The sequence below is a fragment of the Mauremys mutica genome, chromosome 4, assembly GCF_020497125.1.
Source record: "Mauremys mutica isolate MM-2020 ecotype Southern chromosome 4, ASM2049712v1, whole genome shotgun sequence".
In the NCBI taxonomy this organism is placed as follows: Eukaryota; Metazoa; Chordata; order Testudines; family Geoemydidae; genus Mauremys; species Mauremys mutica.
In genome coordinates this window covers 126,728,313-126,750,536 of record NC_059075.1, presented here as the reverse complement: position 1 = coordinate 126,750,536, position 22,224 = coordinate 126,728,313, and the positions used below count along the sequence as shown (strand labels likewise).

Genomic DNA, 22,224 nt, shown 5'->3' with positions numbered 1-22,224 from the left:
GTTGCCATTATGGAGGATAATGCTATGACAGGAACTGTTCTTGGGAGAACAGTAGGAGAGGGAAATGGATTCACCAGTAATATATATATCTTCAAATTTCTGTTTGGCTTAGTGTTGTGGCATGACATACTATTTGAAATAAATGTTGTAAGCAAGAGACTCCAAGGTGCTGACCTTGATATGGCTGGAGCAATGGAACAACTGGACAAAGAAAAGTCAGACCTACAGTCTTACCGGTCAGATGAGGGATTTCAAACCGTTCTGAAGAGTGCACAGAAGTTGGCAGAGGAACTTCACACTGAAGCTATTTTCCCACCCATTCAAGAGTCACCGAAGAAGAAGACATTTTGATTACGAGGCACGGGATAATCCCATAAGAGACCCCCAAACTGAAAGCCCTTTCAAGTGACATTTCAGCGAGATCTACTCCAAAGGCTGTACTGGAATACATGTGCACAAATAAGATGACCAGCCTCTTTCCAAATGCTTTTGTTGCTCTGCACATACTTCTAACACTTCCTGTAACAGTTGCCACTGGAGAACTCAGCTTCTCCAAGCTGAAGTTAACAAAAACACGTGTACGCTCCACAATGACACAGGTCAGCCTTGCAACCATCTCAATAGAGCATGAGCTGGCCCAGACTGTGGACATTCAGGAAGCAGAAGCAGTTCAAATCTTTGCAACCAAGAAGGCACAGAAGGCACCGCTTTGATTATTCAAACAGATAAAAATGGCAGTGTTTACCATGCAGACAAGAAAAGTTACGTTTGCTGTTCAGGCGTTTGAAAGTTGTGTTACTTAAAATTTTGGAACAAGGCATTTTAAATTATTAGTTTCTCCTTTATTGGGGTAGGTAGCAGAGCAGTACCTTGAGAGGAGTAGAAGAGGAAGAAGGCAGAATTGAGACCTTTAAAAGTTTTGGCCCAAGCGAGGGGGTATGGGGGTGTCATTTCAGCTCCCTGCCTCAGGTGCCAAAATGTTGTGGGCCTGCCCAGCCATGGGATCAGTGCTTAGAGTGTTCTCGCAGCAACTTAGCCTGCAAAAGTGGAATCTGATAGATGCAATGGTCCAAATAGTTAAAACTCATCCTTTCTGTTTGTCTCTGCGGTTTTTGTCTATGCTACGGGGACAGGTCTATCTAAGCTACACAATTTGAGTAGTTAGTTAGTTGCATAACTCAAGTTGATATAGCTTTGATATAGTTACTACGGGGTTCACATTGCACTGCTCCCGTAGAGTCCCCTTACTTATCTCGTTCTGGTGGAGTCAATGCCAGAGTGAGTGTCTGTTGATCTAGTGGGTCTTCACTAGACCTGCTAAATTGTACCCCGTTGGATTTATCACCGCAGCATTGATCCACCCCATAGTGGAGACAAGTCCTATGTGTGCAGAGAAGCCATTGAAGGATTTGGTTGTCCTAGTCTGACACCCTTTGGGGAAAAATGGGCCCTCAAGTTTGTCTCTATTGCTCTCCTCAGGGCATCCTTCACATCCTTGTTCCTCAAGCTGTAGATGAGGGGGTTCAGCCTGGGGATCACCACAGTGTAGAACACGGAGGCCATTTTGTCTGTGTCCAACGAGTAGCTGGCGCTGGGTCGGAAATATATGAAGAGAATTGTCCCGTGGAACATGGAGACGGCTGTCAGGTGGGAGGTGCAGGTGTAGAAGGCTTTGCGCCTACCCTCGGTGGAGCGGATCCGCAGCACAGTCACAATAATTAAGATATATGAGATGAGGATGGTCACAATGCTGATCACCTCAATCAGACTGCCAAAGAGGAAAACAAGCAGCTGATTGATAGAGGTGCCCAGAAGAGGAGAGATTTAGAAGTGGGTTGATATCACAGAAAAAATGATTCAGGATATTGGAGTTGCAATAGGATAATCTTAACAAACCGCTCGTGTGTATCACGGAGTTCAGGAAGGCCCATAGATATGACCCAGCCAACAACTGCAGGCAGTGCTTTGGCGACATGATGACCATATACAGCAGTGGGTTACAGATGGCTACATAACGGTCATATGCCATTACTGCCAGCAGAAGGCACTCAGAGATGACAAACAATATGAAGCTAAAATATTGGATGATGCACGCTGTTTAGGAAATAGCTTTCCTCTCTGCTAAGAAGCCCATCAGCATCTTGGGAGTGATGACTGTGGAGTAACATGCATCCACGAGAGACAAATTCTTGAGAAAGAAGAACATGGGGGTGTGAAGTCGGGGGGGGGTCGATCCTGATTAAAACCATCATCCCCAGATTCCACACCAGTGTGCTAACATAGATCACTAGCAACACCACAAAGAGGGGGACATGCAGCTCCGGACGATCTGTCACACCTGTGAGAATGAACTCGGTCACAGCCGTACAATTTCCTCCAGCCATTCATTCAGCCTGGGGCACTAGCTGCGGGATCAGCCATAAAGGAAAGCCTTAGTTCTTATGCAAAGGGTGTATGCTAATATAAAGAACTGTGGTCATATGCGTAAAGACCCTTTTTGTTGTGGAATGGAACCAGGGGTGGCTCCAGGTCCCAGCACGCCAAGCGCAAGCTTGGGGCGGCAAGCCACAGGGGGCGCTCTGCCGGCCGCCGCAGAGGGTCCGCTGGTCCTGCGGCTTCGGGACCAGCGGACCCTCCACAGGGGAGCCGCCGAAGATAGCCTGCCTGCCGTGCTTGGGGCGGCAAAATGCCTAGAGCCCCCCCTGAATGGAACCTAGAACAACTGATGGGAAAACCCAGAACTCTTTCACTTTTTCCAAGGGAGAAAAAAATCCTTTATCTCTAGGAAAGAGCATTACCCTGCCATTTAGTCTGATTTACACATTTTGACCCTGATTCTGCTTATATTTTAATTTCATTTATTAGTGTAGCCCCACAGACTCAGTGGACTGCCTCGCATGAATAACATTAAGGAATATATTCAATTTTGTGGGAATGGTACCTGTAGTGGGGCGGACTGCCCCACTCCCTGTGAGAATGGGCTGCGGCAGGCCAGGGCGCCTGCGCAGACAAGGCTTATTGTGAGCCAATCAGAGGAGAGTTTATTGAGAGCCAATCAGGGCCCAGATTAGAGACAGCCAATCAGGGCCAGGCTCAGGGGTATATAAAGGCTGTCCAGAGCAGGAGCAGTCAGTCTGTCCCAGGCCTTTGACAGGGGAAGGTCAGTCTCCAGGGGAGGAGATTAGCACCGCGGACAGCGCAGTGCTGGCCAGGCTCAGGGAGGCTAAGGAGCTTGAACCCGTAGCCTGCCAGACTGCAGGCCCCTGAAGGGAAGGGCCTAGCGGGTGCAAGGGGCCGTAGGGGAAGCGGCCCAGGGAAACAGACAGAGGAAGGGGAGAGAAGGACAGCGAGGCTGACGCCAGAGGGTCCCTGGGCCGGGACCCAGAGTAGAGGGCGGGCCTGGGTCCCCCCCTTCACCCCTTGCAGTGCACCCAGCCATTGGCCGTAGGGAGCGGCCATCTTGCTACGCCAGATCCCTGACAGGAGGGATTAGACTCAGAGGGCGATTGCATATAGTGACTGGGGTGTGAGACTGCTGAGCACTGACCCCCCGGAAGGGGGCGCAGAAGGACTAAGGGGCACTGCCGGAGGGCAGTGGCCTCGAAGAGGACGCCGCCGAGCACGCAGCAACGCGGGTCCAGACACAACAGAGGGAAGACAACGACGGACGGGACACCACCAGGAGGAGGCGCTCCACTGAGAAGAGCTAATTCCCAGAGTCACCAGCAGGAGGCGCCGCTGGGGTGAGTCCCAACCCGTTACAGTACCTTAGACAATAGTAGAATCCGTGGATTTCCATTACACCTGGGAACAATAGTTTGCATCGCACTCTCTGGTTATTGGTTGACATACTTTCATTGAGAAAATATTTCAAAAATGTAAATTCCAAATTTATCCCTTCTGGACACTGCAGCCATGCTGACTAAATCCTGTAGCTTCTTGTTCTTCGGCTGCTGAAAAATTACCACACGTACACGTCTAATGATCAGACTAAAAGCATGTAGCCAGGGGTGAATATTTCTGAGAAAATTAAAAACAGTGAACATATTTTTAGAAACATATTCATAATAAGAAAAAATATTCTATGTATAGATTGATCTTTTAACCTGTCTTTATAGGGATAAGAAACTGCCTGTAAGCTTGTTTCATCGTATGTCAATATCCTCAATGCACCTCTTTCCTCACTCCATGTCACAATAGCGATTGCCAAATCATACAATTGTTAATTGTACTTAGCTCATGTCGCACATTCCAGTTTGTGAAATTATTGGGATGGCTTGGTTCTCATTCCTAACACCCTGGCAAGGTGAAAGGTAGTGAACGTCCAGTGCGATCATGAGGTGTGTATGTGGAGTATGTTTTTTGTGGCCAAAGATCAAGAAAAAGACTGTGTGTGTACATTTTACATACACATGCCGTACGTACACACACATGTCATTTATTTCTTTACCCACTCTTTTGTGTTGGCCAAATAGCATGTCAGTCAGTCGGTAGTCAGACAAATATTACAAATAAGTGGGGGTGTAGTCCACAAAACCTTATGCCACTAGTACTCCTGTTCTTTTTGCGGCTAGAGGCTAACACGGCTGCTACTGTGAAACAAATAAAATGATTATTCAACTTCAAAGGCAGCTTGCTTAACATGCAGTTCTACAGAAGATAGAAAGGAAGAAGGACTTGACTTATTTCATCAAACGCATCCAAGCAAAGAACAATAGGTCATTCAGGGCTTGATCCTGCATGGAGCAGAGCATTCTTCCCTCAGTCCAGCAGAACATTTAAGCAGGTGCATAACTTTTCATAGAATCATAGAAATGTAGGACCTGAAGAGTTCATCTAGTGCATCCCCCAGCGCTTCTAAACCGTTCATCATTTTTATTGCTCTCCTCTGGGCTGTCTCCAATCTAGCTCCATTTTTCCTTAAGTGGAGCACCCAGAATTTTAAGCATGTTGATTTCAATGGGGCTGCTTACATTCTTCAAGTTGCTTAAAGTTAAGCATGTGCTTATATGTTTCTTTGGATTGGGGGTAAAGTGCTCAGTACCTTGGTGGTCTGAGCTCTTCTTCTGGATGAGCTGAGAAGTTGGGAAATGTCTTTAGATCCTAGGAGTGCTGTTAAGAAGAAACTGGAGGGACTTCAACAAATCCCTAACTATTAGAAATCAGGGTGAGATGGGGGAAGGGCTGATTATTCCACACCTGCCTACTGAAGGTTATTAAACCTTCTTTTGCACCATCTGGTACTAGCCCTTCCCCCGTTGAACCTAGTTTTAAGCCCTCCTCACTAGGTTAGCCAGCCTGCTTGTGAAGATGCTCTTCCCTCTCTTCCTTAGGTGGAGCCCGTCTCTGCCTAGCACTCCTCCTTCTTGGAACACCATCCCATGGTCGAAGAATCCAAAGCCTTCTCTCCAACGCCACCTGCATAGCCATTCGTTGATTTCCACAATTCAACGATCTCTAGCCAGGCCTTTTCCCTGCACAGGGAGGATGGACGAGAACACCATTTGTGCCACAAACTCCTTTATCCTTCTTCCCAGAGCCACGTAGTCTGCAGTGATCCGCTCAAGGTCATTCTTGGCAGTATCATTGGTGCCCACGTGGAGAAGCAGGAAGAGGTAGCGATCCGAGGGCTTGATGAGTCTCGGCAGGCTCTGCGTCACATCGTGAATCCTAGCTACTGGCAAGCAGCACACCTCTCAGTTTTCTCGGTTGGGGCGGCAGATAGATGATAGTCCCCCTGAAGACGGAGTCTCCAACCCACCACCCTCCTCCTTGTCTTGGGAGCAGTGTTGGTGGAACCCCCCTCCCTAGGACAGTGCATCTCATGCCTTCCAATTGGTGGAGTCTTCTTCGGCTCCTTTCTGTCAGATGTACCATCTACTCCACTCTCTGCATTAGTATCTGTGGAAAGAACATGAAAACGGTTGCCAATCTGTATCTCCATTGCTGGTACCTGGACGCTCCTCTTTCTACTTCTGGAGGTCACATGCTGCCAAATTTCTTCCCCCTCCCTCTCGCCCCTCTGCACAGCCTGCTCCGATTCGTCAGGACGTTGTGCCTGTAGAAGCATATCCTGACATCTGTCCAGGAAATCTTCATTTTCTCTTATGCAAGGCAGGGTTGATATTTGTTGCTCCAGACCTCGAACCTTCTCTTCCAATATGGAGACCAGCTTGCACTTTGTACACACAAAGTGACTTCTGTCCTGTGGAAGAAAGACAAACATGGCACAACCTGTGCAGGTTACAACAGCTGAATGCTCACCTTCCATAATATCTTCCTTCTAAGAGCTTCCTCAGCCGTTGCAGCAACTCACAGAAGCCTGAGAGATGAAAGCCTCAATGGGCTCTCCCCAGGTGAACTCCCAAGCAAACTCCCTCTGTTAGCCTCTGCTGTTCGCCGCTCTCTCACGGCTCTCTGGAGAGCTTTGGCTCTATACTGCCCCCTCTACCTCAAGCCCATGTATTTGTTAGACAGTCTGGCCCTTAACAGATGGCTTCTGCCTATCTACTGTGCACAGCCGCACATTTGAGCTTCTATAGCATTTTCAGACCAAGGATCTTCAAACATTTTGCAGACATTTGCTGGCTTTTACAGCACTTCAGGGAGGTGGATTTTAATTAGACCCATTTTCCACCTGGACAAGCTGAGACAGAAAGGTTAGGGGCTAGACACATTTGCCTGGGGGAGTATGGGAGAGGAAAGGCCTCTCCCCGCACCTTTACGCCTCTGGGCCAGGTGTGCAGGAGCAAACGTGCACCTCTCACTTCCCTAGAGCAGGGAGGGAGGGCGAGCAGGCATGGCCTTGGTGTCACCCCCACCCACTGGCCAGCAGAGCCCTGCCAGTTTGGGGGTGGGGCAGGTTTGCTGGCATGGGCTAAGAGCAAGAACAAGCAGTTGTAGCTCAGAAGCATCTGAGCACCTCCCTGGGGCTACTCCTGGGACAGCGCTGCTTATGTATAATTAGGGCTGTGCTTAGGGGCCCATGCGAGCCTTAAGTGACTTGCCCAAGGTCATACAAATCACTGTCGGGGAGATTGCAGTATTTCTGTTACAGCAGCACCCAACAGGGCCGGGCACTGTACAGCTGGATTAGAACTCAAGACTCCTAATCCCCACCCTGCCATCACATTTCCTCCAGCTAGACAGCTGTAAAACCAAAGCTTGCTAATGCCACCAATATTGATGGATTAGGCAAGAACCATTGTTCTCATTTCTCTTCCCCTCCCCATCTCCCAGCTACACCCTGCTGACGTGCATTGGTGTAGTGCCGGGCTGTTATTGGGTAAGACCAGTTCACCAGCCTGTTTGTTGCATTGCTTTTGGTGGGGGAGCGGGTGTTTTAATTCTCTCTCTCTCTCATCCTCCCTCCTCCCGCAGCCCCTTCCAACCGAATCTCAACACCCATCTTTAACACAGATCACCGAGATGAAGGTTAACATTAATTAAGGTGCATGCTATGGCTTTCTCATGGAGCTGTCCCATCTCTGTCGCTTCCAGGTTCTTTCTTCACCCAGCTGGTATGTTTAGAGACTGCCACGATCAAGCTTGAGATCTGGGACACTGCAGGACAAGAGAAGTACCATAGCGTTTGCCATCTTTATTACAGGGGGGCGAATGCTGCCCTTCTTGTATATGACATAGCCAGAAAGGTAAGACCAGCGATGGCTTGTTCTCCTGCCTCTCTCCTCCAGAAGGGTTTGCCTTTAACTTTCTAAAATATCCAGACTGAATCTTGATAATGCAGCTACTCTGCTGGTAGGCTGCAATAGTTCTAGTGTAGGGTAGCTTCCCAGTACATCTCCAGACATTTCAACCAAGACTGCTTTTTCCTGCGCACATCACGTAAGGGCTACACATCATGGGCAGGTTTATCCTTCTCTTCTGGTAAAGACATGCAAGGAACTGGTACAGACATTTCACTTACAGTGGACAATAAATGCGCACGCTTCCCCCCTCAAAGCCAAGATTTCTCTATCTACCCCTACCTCCCAGCCCAATCCAGCTCACCAGCCAAGTAGGTAATGAGGGAGCATCACTAAGTGCTCTTTGTTCCCCTACCTTCATGTAACCCACACACCTTCTGTCTCATCTAGTGGTACCGAGACCACTTAGAGCAGAAGTAGGCAACCTATGGCATGTGTGTCGAAGGCGGCATGCAAGCTCATTTTCTGTGGCACTCACACTGCCTGGGTCCTGGCCATTGGTCCGGGGGGCCCTGCATTTTAATTTAATTTTAAATGAAGCTTCTTAAACATTTTTAAAACCTTATTTGCTTTACAGACAACAATAGTTTAGGTTATATATTATAGACGTCAAGAAAGAGACCTTCTAAAAACATTAAAAGGTATGACTGGCACGCGAAACCTTAAATTAGAGTGAATAAATGAAGACTCGGCACAGCACTTCTGAAAGGTTGCCGAGCCCTGACTTAGAGAGAGGGAGCTAAAATTAGTCTGCTCTACAGCCTTAGCTAAGAGCCACTTGGCTTTTAGCTCATGCGGTAGAGGCTCATGCACTAAGCTCCAGAGGCCCCAGGTTCAATGCCACCTGCTGACAACCAGGGTATGTTGGCGTTACACTCACTCCCAGCTCCCTAGACTTTAAGGATGATATAGTAACAAAGATTAAATGCATCTGTTAGTCCTGGTCTACACTACACGTTTAAACCGAATTTAGCAACGTTAAACCAATTTAACCCTGCACTTGTCCACACAACGAGACCCTTTATATTGATATAAAGGGCACTTTAAACCGATTTCTGTATTCCTCCCCGACGAGAGGAGTAGCGCTGAAATCAGTTTTGCCATGTCGGATTAGGGCTCGTGATTGTTTTAGTCGGCAATAAGACAGATCTTGCTGCTCAGCGGGAAGTCACCTTTGAGGTAAGTGGCATCACTGCAGTAAGATCTCAGCACTTGGCAGATTCTCTCTTTCAAAAACATCACGGCAGCATGTTCCCTGAATGCTGCACTTCAAGCTTTCACATTGAACAGTTTATAAGTAAATGTTTAGGTGAATGCGATTCTCCTAGCTGCGAGCAATATAGCAAGGTCCCACTGGGTGCCAGGGATGTTAGAGGTCATAAATTCCATTTTACCCTCTGTTTCAGCTGCTAACTTTCTTGGATCTTAGAGACTTTCCTGAGCTATGGTGGGTTGGTTCAGAGTGTGCATCGGTAGGGTTCAGTGTCAGAGAGGATGTTCCCAGATGTTGCTTCAAAATTTGCCATCGATCAGTTGATGCAGAAAAACAATACATAGATGCATTAAAAAATTCAGAAGCCTCACTAGGAGCTGATGCTGCATCACTGACCACCAAGTTCAATGAATGAGAACTGCATGGGACAAAAAAAGCTCGAGGGTTTAACTCTCGGATCCGTGTCTCCAGTGAGTTTGAACAGGTTCCAGTCAGAGAGCGGCTGCAATGCCTTGAGCTGTGCAACAGAGAAAACAAGCGTGGCCTAAACAGTTCGGCTGCAACCGTGTGACTGGAACAGAAGGAGTGTGAGCTGGGGAAATAGGAAGCTTTAGGCTTCGCAGCAGAATCTGCTGGAATGCAACGGTGGCTCTATCACCGGACACACTGCTCTTCAGAAAGGTGGGGGACTAAAGTCAGTGTAAACTAAGAGCTTGTCTGCACGAGCGGGGGGCAAGGTCTAGGGTGCACTTGTGTTTTGTGCACTAACAGGCCCATAAGGACCTGCTGGCACGCATGGAGAGTTCCCTAGTGTGCGTCACTGCAGCACGCACAGGCCTGTTAGTGCACAACACACTGGAATGTGTCCCACTCCAGTGCAGACTAATGCACCGTGCAGATGAGTTCTGAGCCTTAAGGCTCCTTTGTACATCATTAGTCTGACAGTGCAAGCGCTGGAGCTAACGGCGGGGGTACGAGGCCCTAAGGCAGTTTGCAGCATCCAGCTTGGAGATCTGTTCCAGAGCCACCCTTGCAAATAGCTGGAGATTTCTGCATTCTCCTCTTCCTACTTGTCAGCCAGTAGTCAGACAGGGCAAGTTGCGGTACTCCTGCTACACTAGTGTTTGTGTCCGTTCTGAGCTCGCTTCTCCAGGTTGGCACCATGCAGCCCTGTCCACACTGGGCAGGGCCCTGTCACACCTGTGGTGTCTAATCATACAGGGAGGAGCTGTGCCTCCCTGCCAGGCTTAAGGACACGATCCAGTAACTTGTAAATGGAGACCTTATTTCCACCACTTTCCAGGACATTTACCAAGCTGGATGTGATTACCGTGCAGAACACACCTAAGTCTACTTTGAAATAACCCTGTTTTTGTACCTTCCCCACCCAACTAGGAGGCGGAGGAGTTTGCAAAGAGCAAAAGCTTAATTTACATGGAAACGTCTGCAAAATCCAACCACCAAGTGACCGAGGTGTTTATGGCCATAGGTAAGTTCCAAGTTAGAAGCCGCTGGACAGGTAACAGCACTAGAGTGACGCTGAGGCCTGTGCCAGCTCTTTGCCTTGTGAGCTATAGCACAGCACCGCTTGTCTGCTCCCAGTTGTTCAGGGGCAATTAGGGTTGAGTCACTTGACCTGAAGAGGTCCAGGAACTGGAAAGTCTTTACTGTGAATGCAGCAGGTCTATGCCTAGAGGCAATGCAAAGAGGTGACTGGGTACACTCTGGCCTGTCAAGCCTCACAGCTGCCAAACACGGACAGGCTGCCCCTGCTGCCCCTCACCCCAACTTCTGAGACAAGCAAACTTCTGGAGTGGTTCTTCCTTTGCCGCCGGGGTGAGGGTGGAACCTGCTGAGCGCTGACTGGGGAGGAGGTTCACCCACCCTTTGGAACACCAGTCACTGGCCCTAGCAATGGGGAAGTGGGAATTTCTCCCCACTCCCCTGATTCCTCACTTTCACTCCCAGAGGATCTCTTCTCTCCGAGACCCATTCCCCTTGGCCCCAGTTATGATCCCCAGACAACCCAAGCCATGTTTCTTTCATCCCTCAGGCCAGAGTTCAGAGGCCTCACCCAGGCTGCAAAAAAAGATCCCTGCATCCTTCTTCCTTAAAGTGTAGAATAAAGCCCTCGAATCAGCTAGGACAGTGGCTCTCAAACTTTCCAGATTACTGTCCCCCTTTCAGGAGCCTGATTTGTTCTGCGTACCCCACGTTTCACCTCGCTTAAAAACTACTTGCTTGCAAAATCAAATATACAGATGTGTCGCAGCACATGACTACTAAAAAATTGCTTACTTTCTCATTTATCATCATTAAATTAGACTATAAATATTTACTTACATTTCAGTGTATAATGCACAGAGCAGCAAAGACAAATCATTGTCTGTATAAAATTTGAGTTTGTACTGACTTAGCTACTGCTTTTTAACGTAGCATGTTGTAAAACTAGGCAAATATCTAGATGAGTTGATGTTCCCCCTGGAAGAGCACTGCATATCCCTGGTTGAGAACCACGGGGCTAGGCAACAGAGCCAGAGGCTCAGCTAGACTGAGTCAGCCTCGCTTAACTGGACTGGCCCAGTGAGTCTTTGAGGTGTCTTCTTTCTTCAGAGGACAGACACATCCAGCCCCCTCCTAAGAACCAGTTATGCCCAGAGATAGTCCCAAGTGGTCAGTCCTCCCTTCACATGAATGCCTTCTACTGCCAAGCCCCAACGATGCTGGTTTCATGGGAGGCTAACCAGAACCAGCAGTTTGTAGACGCTTCCTACGAGCCTTTTCTTCCCCGCATGCAGGCCTGGAACCCTGGGGCTCTACGTAGCTTACCCCACAGATGTTAGCTAGCTGACCCTGTATTGCTATATGGGGATTCATACGTGGGGTATGCCACCAGCTTGACTCTGCACTAGTGCACAAATGGCAAACTGCTGCCATTACCTTGGCAGCTAGTGAGATGGCACTAGAGTCTTCTCATGTTTGTTCCTATTAATGAAACCGCTTGGAGAAAGCTCTAGCACAGGGATCGGCAATCTTTCAGAAGTGCTGTGCCAAAACTTCATTTATTCACTCTGATTGAAGGTTTCGCATACCATTAATACATTTTAATGTTTTTAGAAGGTCACTTTCTATAAGTCTATGATATAGAAATAAACTATTGTTGGATGTAAAATAAATAAGGTTTTAAAATGTTTTAAGAAGCTTCATTTAAAATTAAATTAAAATGCAGTTCTCCTAAAAATGAGCTCGCATGCCGCCTTTGGTATGCGTGCCATATGTTGCCTACCCCTGCTCTAGAAAAATAGGACACAACTGCAGCAACAGATTCCACTTACAGCAAATCATGAACCAATAATAAGCGTTTACTACCCCATAGATATTCTTGGTCCTTAAGCATGCTAGCAGTATGAGAGTGGCAATTCATGAGACACCTAGCTCCCATCTTATGCCAGTTTCAAGTTAGGGTCTCCTACTTCTACTTCCTTTTAAAAAGAATTTCACTAAAGCTTATAGAGATGTGATTTGCACATCCTCACCATTCTATCTGATAATGGGATTTCCTACAGACAACTTGGTGCAATACAACATTTGCTGTCCTGAGATGCTTTTAGGGGGATGTCCATGATACAGGTGCAGTGGAATCTGTAGAAGTTCTAGGATGGGGAATGAAGATGTGTATGGGAGAGTCCTGAGGGAGGGACCATTTTCCAGAAAGAACAAAGGAGCATGAGGACAATTGTGACTGGAAGTTTGTTAAATAGTAAATGCAGGAGTCCTAGGCCAAGAAACATATGGGTCTCAAGGTAAAAAAAATATGAAGTTAATAAAGTTAAAATGTAAACTTAACTTAAATCAACATTATAAATAAGAACATAAGAACAGCCATACTGGGTCAGACCAAAGGTCCATCTAGGCCATTATCCTGTCTTGTGACAGTGGCAACTGCCAAGTGTCCCAGAGGTTATGAACAGAACAGGTAAGCATCACGTGATCCCTCCCCTGTTGCTCATATTTAGATATTTTCAATCTTAATAAATTTAGAGGGACAGATCCCCAGGCCTAGCCCAATAGCACATGAAGGAAGAAGAAAGTGGCTCCTAAGGCTCCTTTTCCTCTCTCTCTTGCTTGTTGTGGGTCAGTCCTTGGCATAAATTGAAAGAGCAATGGGGCTGCACTACGTTTCACCACCAGGAACCATTCTGCTGGTTGGGGATTGGGGCACTCTGGCCACATCCCAGCCCACTGCTGATGGGAGGGGGACACAGCAGGGGAACCCCTAGCTGCTCCATTAGCGGATGGAAAGTTGCTCTAACAAAGTCAGAGCAGGGTCTGAGTATGTAGCACAAAATGTTACAATAGCTCAGCAGAAAAAGACCGAGAATTTCTTATTCTGAGTTTCTTCACAGCTCACGAGTTCTTGAAACAGGAACAACAGAAGGAACCAGCCCTTCAGCCTCAGCCCTGGAAGAAGTCACGCATGGATCTGCGAGAGCCAAGCAATCACACTAAGAAGTGTTGCATGAACTAAAGGAAATGGCAGACTGACCTAAGGTTACCATCAAGTGTGTTCTTATTTTTTGGGGGGCGGGGAAGGGAAGCTGACCCTATGTATTGTGTGAAGGCAGCATGGTCCTAGGGGGTCTGACTGTGATTATTGCTTTTATTTTTCATTATTGTCAGTGTTCGATTGAAGAACTGTACGAGAGGAGATATTGCTGAAGGCAAGGAACCGGAAAAGCACTGCAAGTCTCCTCTCGCTTGTTTGTTCAGTTTTATCATTATACACAAATAAAAACAGCAAAAAGGAGTTGACTCTCTCTTCCCTAGCCAAAACATGAAGCTCAAGTTTAATATTGCCATATGATTTTGTCATGAGTCTTGTGATTTTTGGGGTGTTTCTTAAAGCCCCAGCTGCTGGAGTCAAATGATCACTTGGGAAACTTTAAACAACCACTCCAAAACTAACATTTTCTGGCGCTCCTGGTTGTGGAGAAAACCGAGAACATGAAACAAGCACACCCTGAAGGTCCAGAAACCAGATTGTAAAGAAGGAGACCCTGAACATTATTTAAAAGTCTCATGAATTTTTGGTGGGAGATGGGGGCTGATTTCTCATTTGAGTGCCTGGGATTGGCAACACTGCAGTAGTATAGATTTAATTAAGAAATAAACCAGGGCCTGATTCTCCTCAACCTTACACAGTTGCAACACTAAAGCGAGTGGCGTTAACTTACATTGGTGTAAATAAGAGAATCAGACCTTCTGACTTAGGCCAGGTCCACACTAGAAACTCCAGCTGGCACAGTTGTGCTGCTTCTACAGACGAAGGGTTTGCCAAGATGCTACCCCAGCCCAGCACACTTTCTGTTGTAGACTATGCAAAAAATCAAATTTTATCTTCTGCTTGTCAGGTAAACAGTTTACTAACATATCTAACCTTGTTAATTTCAGCACACTTAGTTGTGAACTGATCACCGATGCCTCAATGCTAAGGGCATGTTCAAGATTCAAAGATCATCTACTTGTGAATTCAGCAAAGAGTCCTGTGGCACCTTATAGACTAACAGACGTATTGGAGCATGATTTCTCGTGGGTGAATACCCACTTTGTCGGATGCATGATGTAGTCACCCACAAAGCTCATGCTCCAATACGTCTGTTAGTCTATAAGGTGCCACAGGACTCTTTGCCGCTTTTACAGATCCAGACTAACATGGGGTCGGCTACCCCTCTTGTGAATTGTCCCTCTGAAGAGAGGCAGTAGTTTTAATGGTGTGTGGCGGGAGGGAGTTGATTCTCTTATGTCTGAGGAGCACAAAAGAGCTGAAGGGAATTTGCTCAGATTTACTGAATTTTTTACCTAAATTCCAGTGGAGACCAAGCATGGAAAGCTTGATCTGAAAAGGCATAGGATCATGAGCTTGTGAAAACGGACTTTAACTGAAGCCATTTTACCACCTGAGTTAACCCGGTGTGGGGTCGGTCTGCTCAGTCTGTCTTTGAGCCTGGGGCACTGGGACCAGATGTGGCCCCCTCTGGCCAGATTGATAGCAGCTCATGTCCCATTGGTCCCCTCGAGTCGGATGGTTGTGCCTGATGCTGGGCGTTCCCCTTGGGAGGGGGGTTCTCCCTATTCCCCCTTGGGGAGGTCCCAGTGTTAGGTAAAAAGCAAGTCCTACTCACCTCTCCAGCACCCGAGTTTGTGCGGAGTTGGTATAGGGCTCAGAAAACTGTCAGAGACCAGACAATAATTCGTTGATCAACGGGCACATACCATCCTTAGCTTAAGAGCAAAGCTTCGGAGTAAGTGTGGCAAGTTTATTAGGGGTGAGCATCAATGTTTATACACAGAAGTAAACAAAGTGATTAACAGATCATAATGGTCATGCATAATCCAAGATTCTACAGGATAAAACAGGTTAAAATGTAAATTAGAAAAGACAAAGGAGGATATGGCTACTTATTGGGAGGGGGGAGGTGTCAGGAGTAGTTCGCAGGTCAGAGCTTTATTAAAAGTTTCAGACAGAGACATCAAGTCTGGATTAAGTTTAAACTCATGAAAAGTTCAGACTCAACATTCCTCCATTTGTAGCTTTGGGATAATTATTTACCAAACGCTACACCCCATTTTAAGGAGCCAAGGGCCGCTTGGCAATTTCAGCCTGGGCCAACTCGAAGAGAGTAAGGCCTTTGGCTGAAGTAGGAAAAGAATAAACTGACCCACATGAGTTTATGAGGGAGGGGACACACTGGATGCAGCAACACAGTATTATAAGGATTACTATGGCCCCAACAATACCCACCAAGAGTTTTTTAACCCACCCAAATCCAGGCAACCAATTCCATAAGGCTCCCCACCAATCATAAGGTGGCTGGCCAGAGGAGTAGTTCTTAGCCATTTCCCTTAGATGTTTGGTACGTTGAAAAGTGTCAGGGTAGGTGTCGTTTACAAAAACACAGCATTCTTCATTTATGAGGGCGCAAGTCCCTCCTTGGGCTGCTAACATTATGTCTAAAGCCATTCGGTTTTGCAAAGCTAACTGGCGCAGCTGGGACATTTCCCCGGCCTGATTCTCAAATAGGGTCGCAGTCTCATTGGTTAAAGATTCTAGTAGTCCCTGTAGACGGATGACACCACCCCTCAAGCTAATAAGACCAGCCCACCGCTGCCACGACAAACCATCACGGATATTAATATCTCTGAAGGTTTCACGGATGTTACGAATGTGGGGAAAATGGGGGGGGGGGTGAGGGAGATGCGAGAAGGTGGTGGGAGCCACGCTAAATAACATGACCCTGCCCAATCAGGGGAGAGAAAGTAATAAGCTTTGGGCCCGCACACCCAGTATGTTCCATACATTGCGTTTCGGGTATTCCATTTCTCAAAGTAGGAGGTAACCCACCACCCGTTGGACCACTGTTCCCCTGGTAATGCAGAGGGGTCGTTGTGTGAACCGCAGAGGCACAATTTGGTAGTGGTGTTTTCAAAGAGCAGTGTAGTACTGCTTGAGCAGTTGTAGAAGGCAATCGTATATCCCTTAGCAATTAGTTGGACACCCTCGTGATCTGAGCAGGGTTTCTTAAAAGCTGACTCTGAAGGCTTGTGAGGGATCCACATATGGGATAAGTGGGATGCGCAAGGCTTGAAGCCAAGGTTTTTACTAAAGGCGGTGCCATTAAAATACATGTTGCATTTACTGGTTCCCACAAAAGTTGACCCTTTTTCTTTAACAAAACACAGTGATCCTGTCTGATTTGTTACCCTGAGATATCTGTTAATTGGCACTCCTGTTTTGTCCCATGTAAGATTGTGTTGGACTGGATCTTTTATTCTAGCCGGTGGCATCCAAGTCATATTAGCAGTGGTCAGGGGAATGGGTGTGAAGGGGAGTCCCTGTTCTGCATTTACTGGAAATTGAGTACATACCCAGCAATTACTTCTATTTCCTAAAATACGAGTTTTAACCTCGTGGGAATATCTAATAAAAGCATTATCTTCATAAGCAGAAAATAAACTAAAAAGGCATAATAAAAAACATACAGTTGTCAGAATAAAAGGTCCTCTCATTTTTTTCGAGTCAATTTAAGTCTGATGTCTGAAAGAGGTAAGCTGGTCCACTGGTCAGAGGCAGTGTCCTTAGTGGTGGCAAGAGCTGCTGGTCCGTCACTGTGGTCCACTACGGCTGGCTTGACGTGGGAGTGGTGGATCCAGGATTTGCGTCCTTCCAGGAACACTGCAGTCTGGGTTGTTAAAAGAACCTGGTGGGGTCCAGTAAACCTCGGCTGGAGGGCGTCACCACGAACGAACTTTTTGGCCCAGACGAAGTCCCCTGGTTGGAACGGGTGGATCTGTTCTTCCAGCGGCACGGTCTGGGAAAACTGTGAGGCTTTCCAAAGGGTACGGAGGTGAGCCTGTAGGGAGAGAAACTGGCACGCGGTCATATGATCCCCTCCCAATAGTGAAACATCAGCACGTGGTAGCGCCCCGCCTTTGAAAGGGGGGTGTCCATAGAGCAGTTCAAAGGGGGATAATCCCAATACACGGGTTGGGCGAGTGCAAAGGTGAAACAGGACCAAGGGAAGTACCTGAGGCCACTTTAACCCTGTTTCCTGACAGTATTTAGCCAATGTAAGCTTAAGCTCCCTATTCATACGCTCAACTTTCCCGCTAGACTGAAAGGAGTGTGAAATGCCCAGTCCTTGTTCTAAACGGCCAAGGACATTACCAGTAAAGTGGGGTCCGCGATCTGAATCAAGTATGAGAGGGATGCCAAAACGGGGTACAATGTCTCTAAGGAGGATCTTCGCCACTGTGGCAGCAGTACAATTAGCAGTAGGAAAAGCTTCGACCCATGAAGTCAGAGGGCAAACCAAAACAAGGAGGTGTTTTTTCCCAAAAGCCTTTGGCATATCTGCAAAGTCAATTTGAAGATGTTGAAATGGAGCAGCAGGTGGCGGTCTTCCACCCTTAATTTTGTTAAGAGGCGGAGCAGGTCCATTTCGCTGACATGTGCTGCATGCTTTCACTATTGACAGGCAGTAGGGTTGAATGCCTGGAGCATACCAAAAGCGAGCGATGGTGTCCACAAGGGCGTGCGTGCCGTAGTGACCCCCCTTATCATGGTGCCAGCGAACTGCCACGGGGTATGTGGAGCGAGGGAGGCAGGCTCGGCCATCCGGCATAAGCCAGGTCCCTTTGACCAGAGTGGCTCCGAGGCTCTCCCACGACTGTAGTTCAGCAGCGGGTACCGGTACGGGGTGCGGTGGAGTAAAGGAGGAGGTCACAATAGCCAACGTGGGCATGGCTAAGGGTAAGACGGCAGCCGCCTTGGCGGAGGCGTCAGCCAGGGCATTCCCACGGGTGACGGGGCTATCATCTTTAGTATGGCCCCGGCAATGAACTACAGCCAGGACCGAGGGTTCTTGGAGGGCATCCAAAAGCTTGTGGATGAGGGGGAGGTGCTGAATGGGTTTACCGGCAGCTGTCTGGAAACCTCGAAACTTCCAGAGGTGGATGTGACAATGCACAACTCCAAAAGCATACTTGCTATCAGTAAAAATGGTAACGGTCTTACCAGCGGCCAACTGGCAAGCTCGGGCCAGGGCATAGAGTTCGGCGGCTTGGGCTCCCCAGTTGCCTGGCAGTGAGGCGGCCTCTTGAATGTCCCATTCAGAGGTGACTGCATAACCGGTGAAACGCTTGCCATCAACATAGAAGGAGCTTCCGTCCGAGAAGAGGATGCAATCAGGGTTGTCCAGTGGCACGTCAAACAGGTTGTTCCTTATCTGTAAGATGCTATGAACTACTTCCACACAATCGTGCTGATCCTGGAGGACTGGCAGGTCAGGAAGCAAGGTAGCTGGATTAAGGGGCCCACACCTTTCAAAAATTAGGTTAGTGTCTTCTAGGAGTTCGGCCTCTAGCTGCTGCTGACGATGGGCCGAAAAGACTTGGGTCGTGCCCCTACGCAGAAGGGCTGACAAGGCATGAGAGGTCCAGACCGTGGTAAAATGACCCAGGGTCAGGCTCTTTGCCTTTGTGATCAGCAGGGCAGCTGCTGCCAGAGTCCGGGTGCAGGATGGGGTTCCCTGAGCGACAGGGTCGATCTGCTGGGAGTAAAAAGCAAGCGGGAAATGGTGGGGCCCGCTCAGCTGGGTAAGGACGCCACTAGCAATTCCGCCCCTCTCGTGGACAAAAAGGTGAAAGGGTTTGCTGTAATTGGGGGGGCGGAGAGACATGGAGGAGGCCACACTGTCCTTGAGTAACTGAAAGGCTTGGATCGTGTCTGGGGACCACTGCAAAGGGTCAGGAGCAAGGTTAGCAGTGAGTCGGTGGAGTGGTTTGCTCAACTCCCCGCAGGACGGCAACCAAGGTCGACAGAAGCCAATTAATCCTAAGAAACCTCGAAGTTGTTTCTTGGTGTTTGGCAGAGGGCAGTTTTGGATAGTCTTTATGCGGACTGGGTCCATTTGTCTCCCCTCTGGGGTTAACAGGAAACCCAGATATCGAACCTTCTGTGAGACCCACTGAATCTTGTTAGGGTCTACCTTGTGGCCTCTGGTGTGTAGGTATAATAAAAGTGCCTTACCATCGATGCGGAGGGCGGCTTCTTCGCGGTTACCTAGTAGGATGTCATCTACGTATAGGACTAACGTGGATCCCTGCCGACTGGTGAAGCCTTCCAAGTCGTGGCGGAGGCATTGGCTGAAAATCGTGGGGCTGTCTCTGTAGCCTTGAGGAAGTCGTTGCCAGACATAACTTTGTCCCTCCCAGGTGAAACCAAAGAGATATTGAGAGTCTGGGTGCACAGGAATGCTGAAAAAGGCTGATTTTAAGTCAATAACAGTGAACCATTCAGCATCCCAGGGGATTTGGCTGATGATAGTAGCTGGATCAGGAACTACTGCATGAAGAGGGACCACATACTGATTAATAACCCGTAGATCCTGTACAAAGCGCCAACGAATAGGGTCTCCGTCCTTTTTAGGAGGCTTTTTGACAGGCAGTATAGGGGTATTACAGGGAGTGCGCTGAGGGCGGACTAGCTTTTGTGCAATGAATCCCTCGACAATGGGGCGGATGCCTTCCCGGGCTTCCAGCGACAGGGGGTATTGGGGGACTGATGGGGGGGCTAAGGAGGGCTTCACTTGAATCCTTACTGGCTCTGCCAAAAGGAGCAGGCCAACATCAGTGTCAGAAATTCCCCAGAGGGTTGAAGGCAAGTCAGTGAGGTCAGGGGAGAGAGAGGGGGGGGTTTCCCAATTACCCTGAGTTAGGGCTGAATCTCCTAACACTGTCATCAATAATCCTACCCCTTCAGGAGTGCAGGTTAAAGTAGCCTCAAGCTTACAGAGTAAATCCCGGCCCATCAAAGGGATCGGACAAGCTGGAGAAAAAAGAAAACGGTGAGAAAAACATTTATCAGCATAAATAACATTTAGAGGCAAAGTGAGTCCCAGAGACTGTGGGTTGCCTTCCACCCCAGTTGCAGTTTTAACCTCAGAGGATAGCCAGGAAGAGGGGGCATGATTTAAAAGAGAGAAAGTAGCTCCAGTATCAATGAGGAAACAGACAGGCAGTCCCTGGACTGAAAGGGTTAGACGAGGCTCTTTGCTGGGAGGGGAGAAAGTGAGGAAAGAGCCGGCTAAAGACATTAAGGAAATAAGACCATCACATTGTTTGCCTTCGCCCCCGGGGTACCGTCATTGAGAAGGCTGAGTTTGCTGCAGCTGCTGCTGTTGCCCGTAGTTGATCCAGGCCTGAGGAACGGGCTGGGCTGGTGGTGCAGCGGTGTATTTGTCCCTGGTGTAAGTATCTGCGGATGCGACCGGACCCTCTGGGCGTCCCCAGGGGCATTCACATTTAAAGTGACCGGGCTGTCCGCACTGAAAACAATTTCCTGATGGCTGGGGTTGCCAGGACCCTCTTCCCCGAGCACCCTGAAATCCCCTGCCACGGCCACGGCTTCTGCCTCGAATACCACCGCGAAAAGCTAAAGCCATCAACTTATATTCTTCCTTTTTCTCTTTCTTTCTGCTACTTTCCCTTCCTTTCTCCCATGCAAAATCAGCTACGTCCAACAATGAAGTGACTGACTCACCTCCCCAACCAGGGCGAAACTGTAAGAAATAATCCCTTACAGGGGGTACTGACTGATTCACAAAAAATGAAATAAGAGTAGGGTGGTCTGCTTCTCTCTCAGGATCCATCTGAGTGAACATTCGGGCCCCCTCCAATAGCCTCGACCAGAACTTTCTGGGTGGCTCATCAGATTCCTGCCGAATCTGCATGAACTTAGCCTGATTAGGCGAGCGGCGAGCCATTTCTTTGAGTCTCTCTAACAATCGCTCTCGATCTACCCGCAGCTGAGTCAGCCTTGGCTGACTCCAGTCTAGGGGATTCCAGCCAGCGGCTTGATCCCGCCTATCCATCCAAGTGGTATTAACCGCATCGCTATCCCCCCATGTCCTTTCTGCCATCCACAATCTACTACGTTCCTCTCCGGTCAAAACTCTACTTAACAACTGATCTACATCCGTATAAGTAGGATTATGACTTGAAAACAATCTTTCTAAAAGTTCAGTGATCCTTCGGGGATTTTCCCCAAAGGACCCTGACAACCGTCCCCACTCTTTCAAGTCCCATTCTAGCCATCCTTTATATTCCACAATATTGGTATGTTGTATCTCGCCATTATTGTTCACAAAAGGTTGGTCGTGCACCTGTAAAGGCATTTCTCTACTCACAAAAGTTTTGGCAGAGGCAGCCTCTGGGCTATCCTCAGGAGAGGGGTGTGCACCCTGCTGCATCTGCTTGATCTTTTGCCTAGTAACTACTCCTCCCGAGGTGTGCCCCTCTATTTCCTCCTTATCACCCTGCAGAGATTCCAATTTGGAGTCCTGCAGATTCCCCTCTGCGCTCTGGAGAGAGTCCCCTTGCGGAGGAATAGGGGCAGGTGCAGTGGGGACCAACTGACGAGTTAAAACACGCCGTGGTTTACACCCTTCATCGAAATAACATGGAGGGGGTTCACTCTCGGAAGAATACCTGACTGCCATAATTTTTAAAGATTTCCACAGCTCTGCTGCTGTGTCCCAACAAAACCAGTAACATAACTGTCCCGGATGGTCTTTTTCGATCTGGCTCCTTACTCCTCTTAAGGCAGCCTGTTCGAAAGAGCCATACGAAGGCCACCTCATCTCCGGGTCGGCCAATACCGCGGTATACCCAGTCCAATTCCTTACACACAGTGTGTACAACTTCCTCCTAGACATTCCTGTCTGTACTGGGAGTTTCCCTTCATTC

General features: G+C 48.2%; 1 protein-coding gene and 1 pseudogene across 1 annotated transcript; one reads left to right on the top strand and one right to left on the bottom strand.

Annotated features, from left to right (window-relative positions):
• Positions 1-1,380: 1,380 nt before the first annotated feature.
• Positions 1,381-2,384, bottom strand: LOC123369055 (annotated as a pseudogene).
• A 96-nt stretch (positions 2,385-2,480) lies between these two features.
• Positions 2,481-13,705, top strand: LOC123369054 (ras-related protein Rab-17-like). The gene is made up of 5 exons (XM_045014423.1): positions 2,481-2,484; positions 7,501-7,652; positions 10,315-10,408; positions 13,326-13,470; positions 13,600-13,705. Exons 1-4 carry the CDS (start codon positions 2,481-2,483, stop codon positions 13,445-13,447), a joined length of 372 nt encoding a protein of 123 aa, XP_044870358.1. The 3' UTR covers positions 13,448-13,470; positions 13,600-13,705.
• Positions 13,706-22,224: the final 8,519 nt, after the last annotated feature.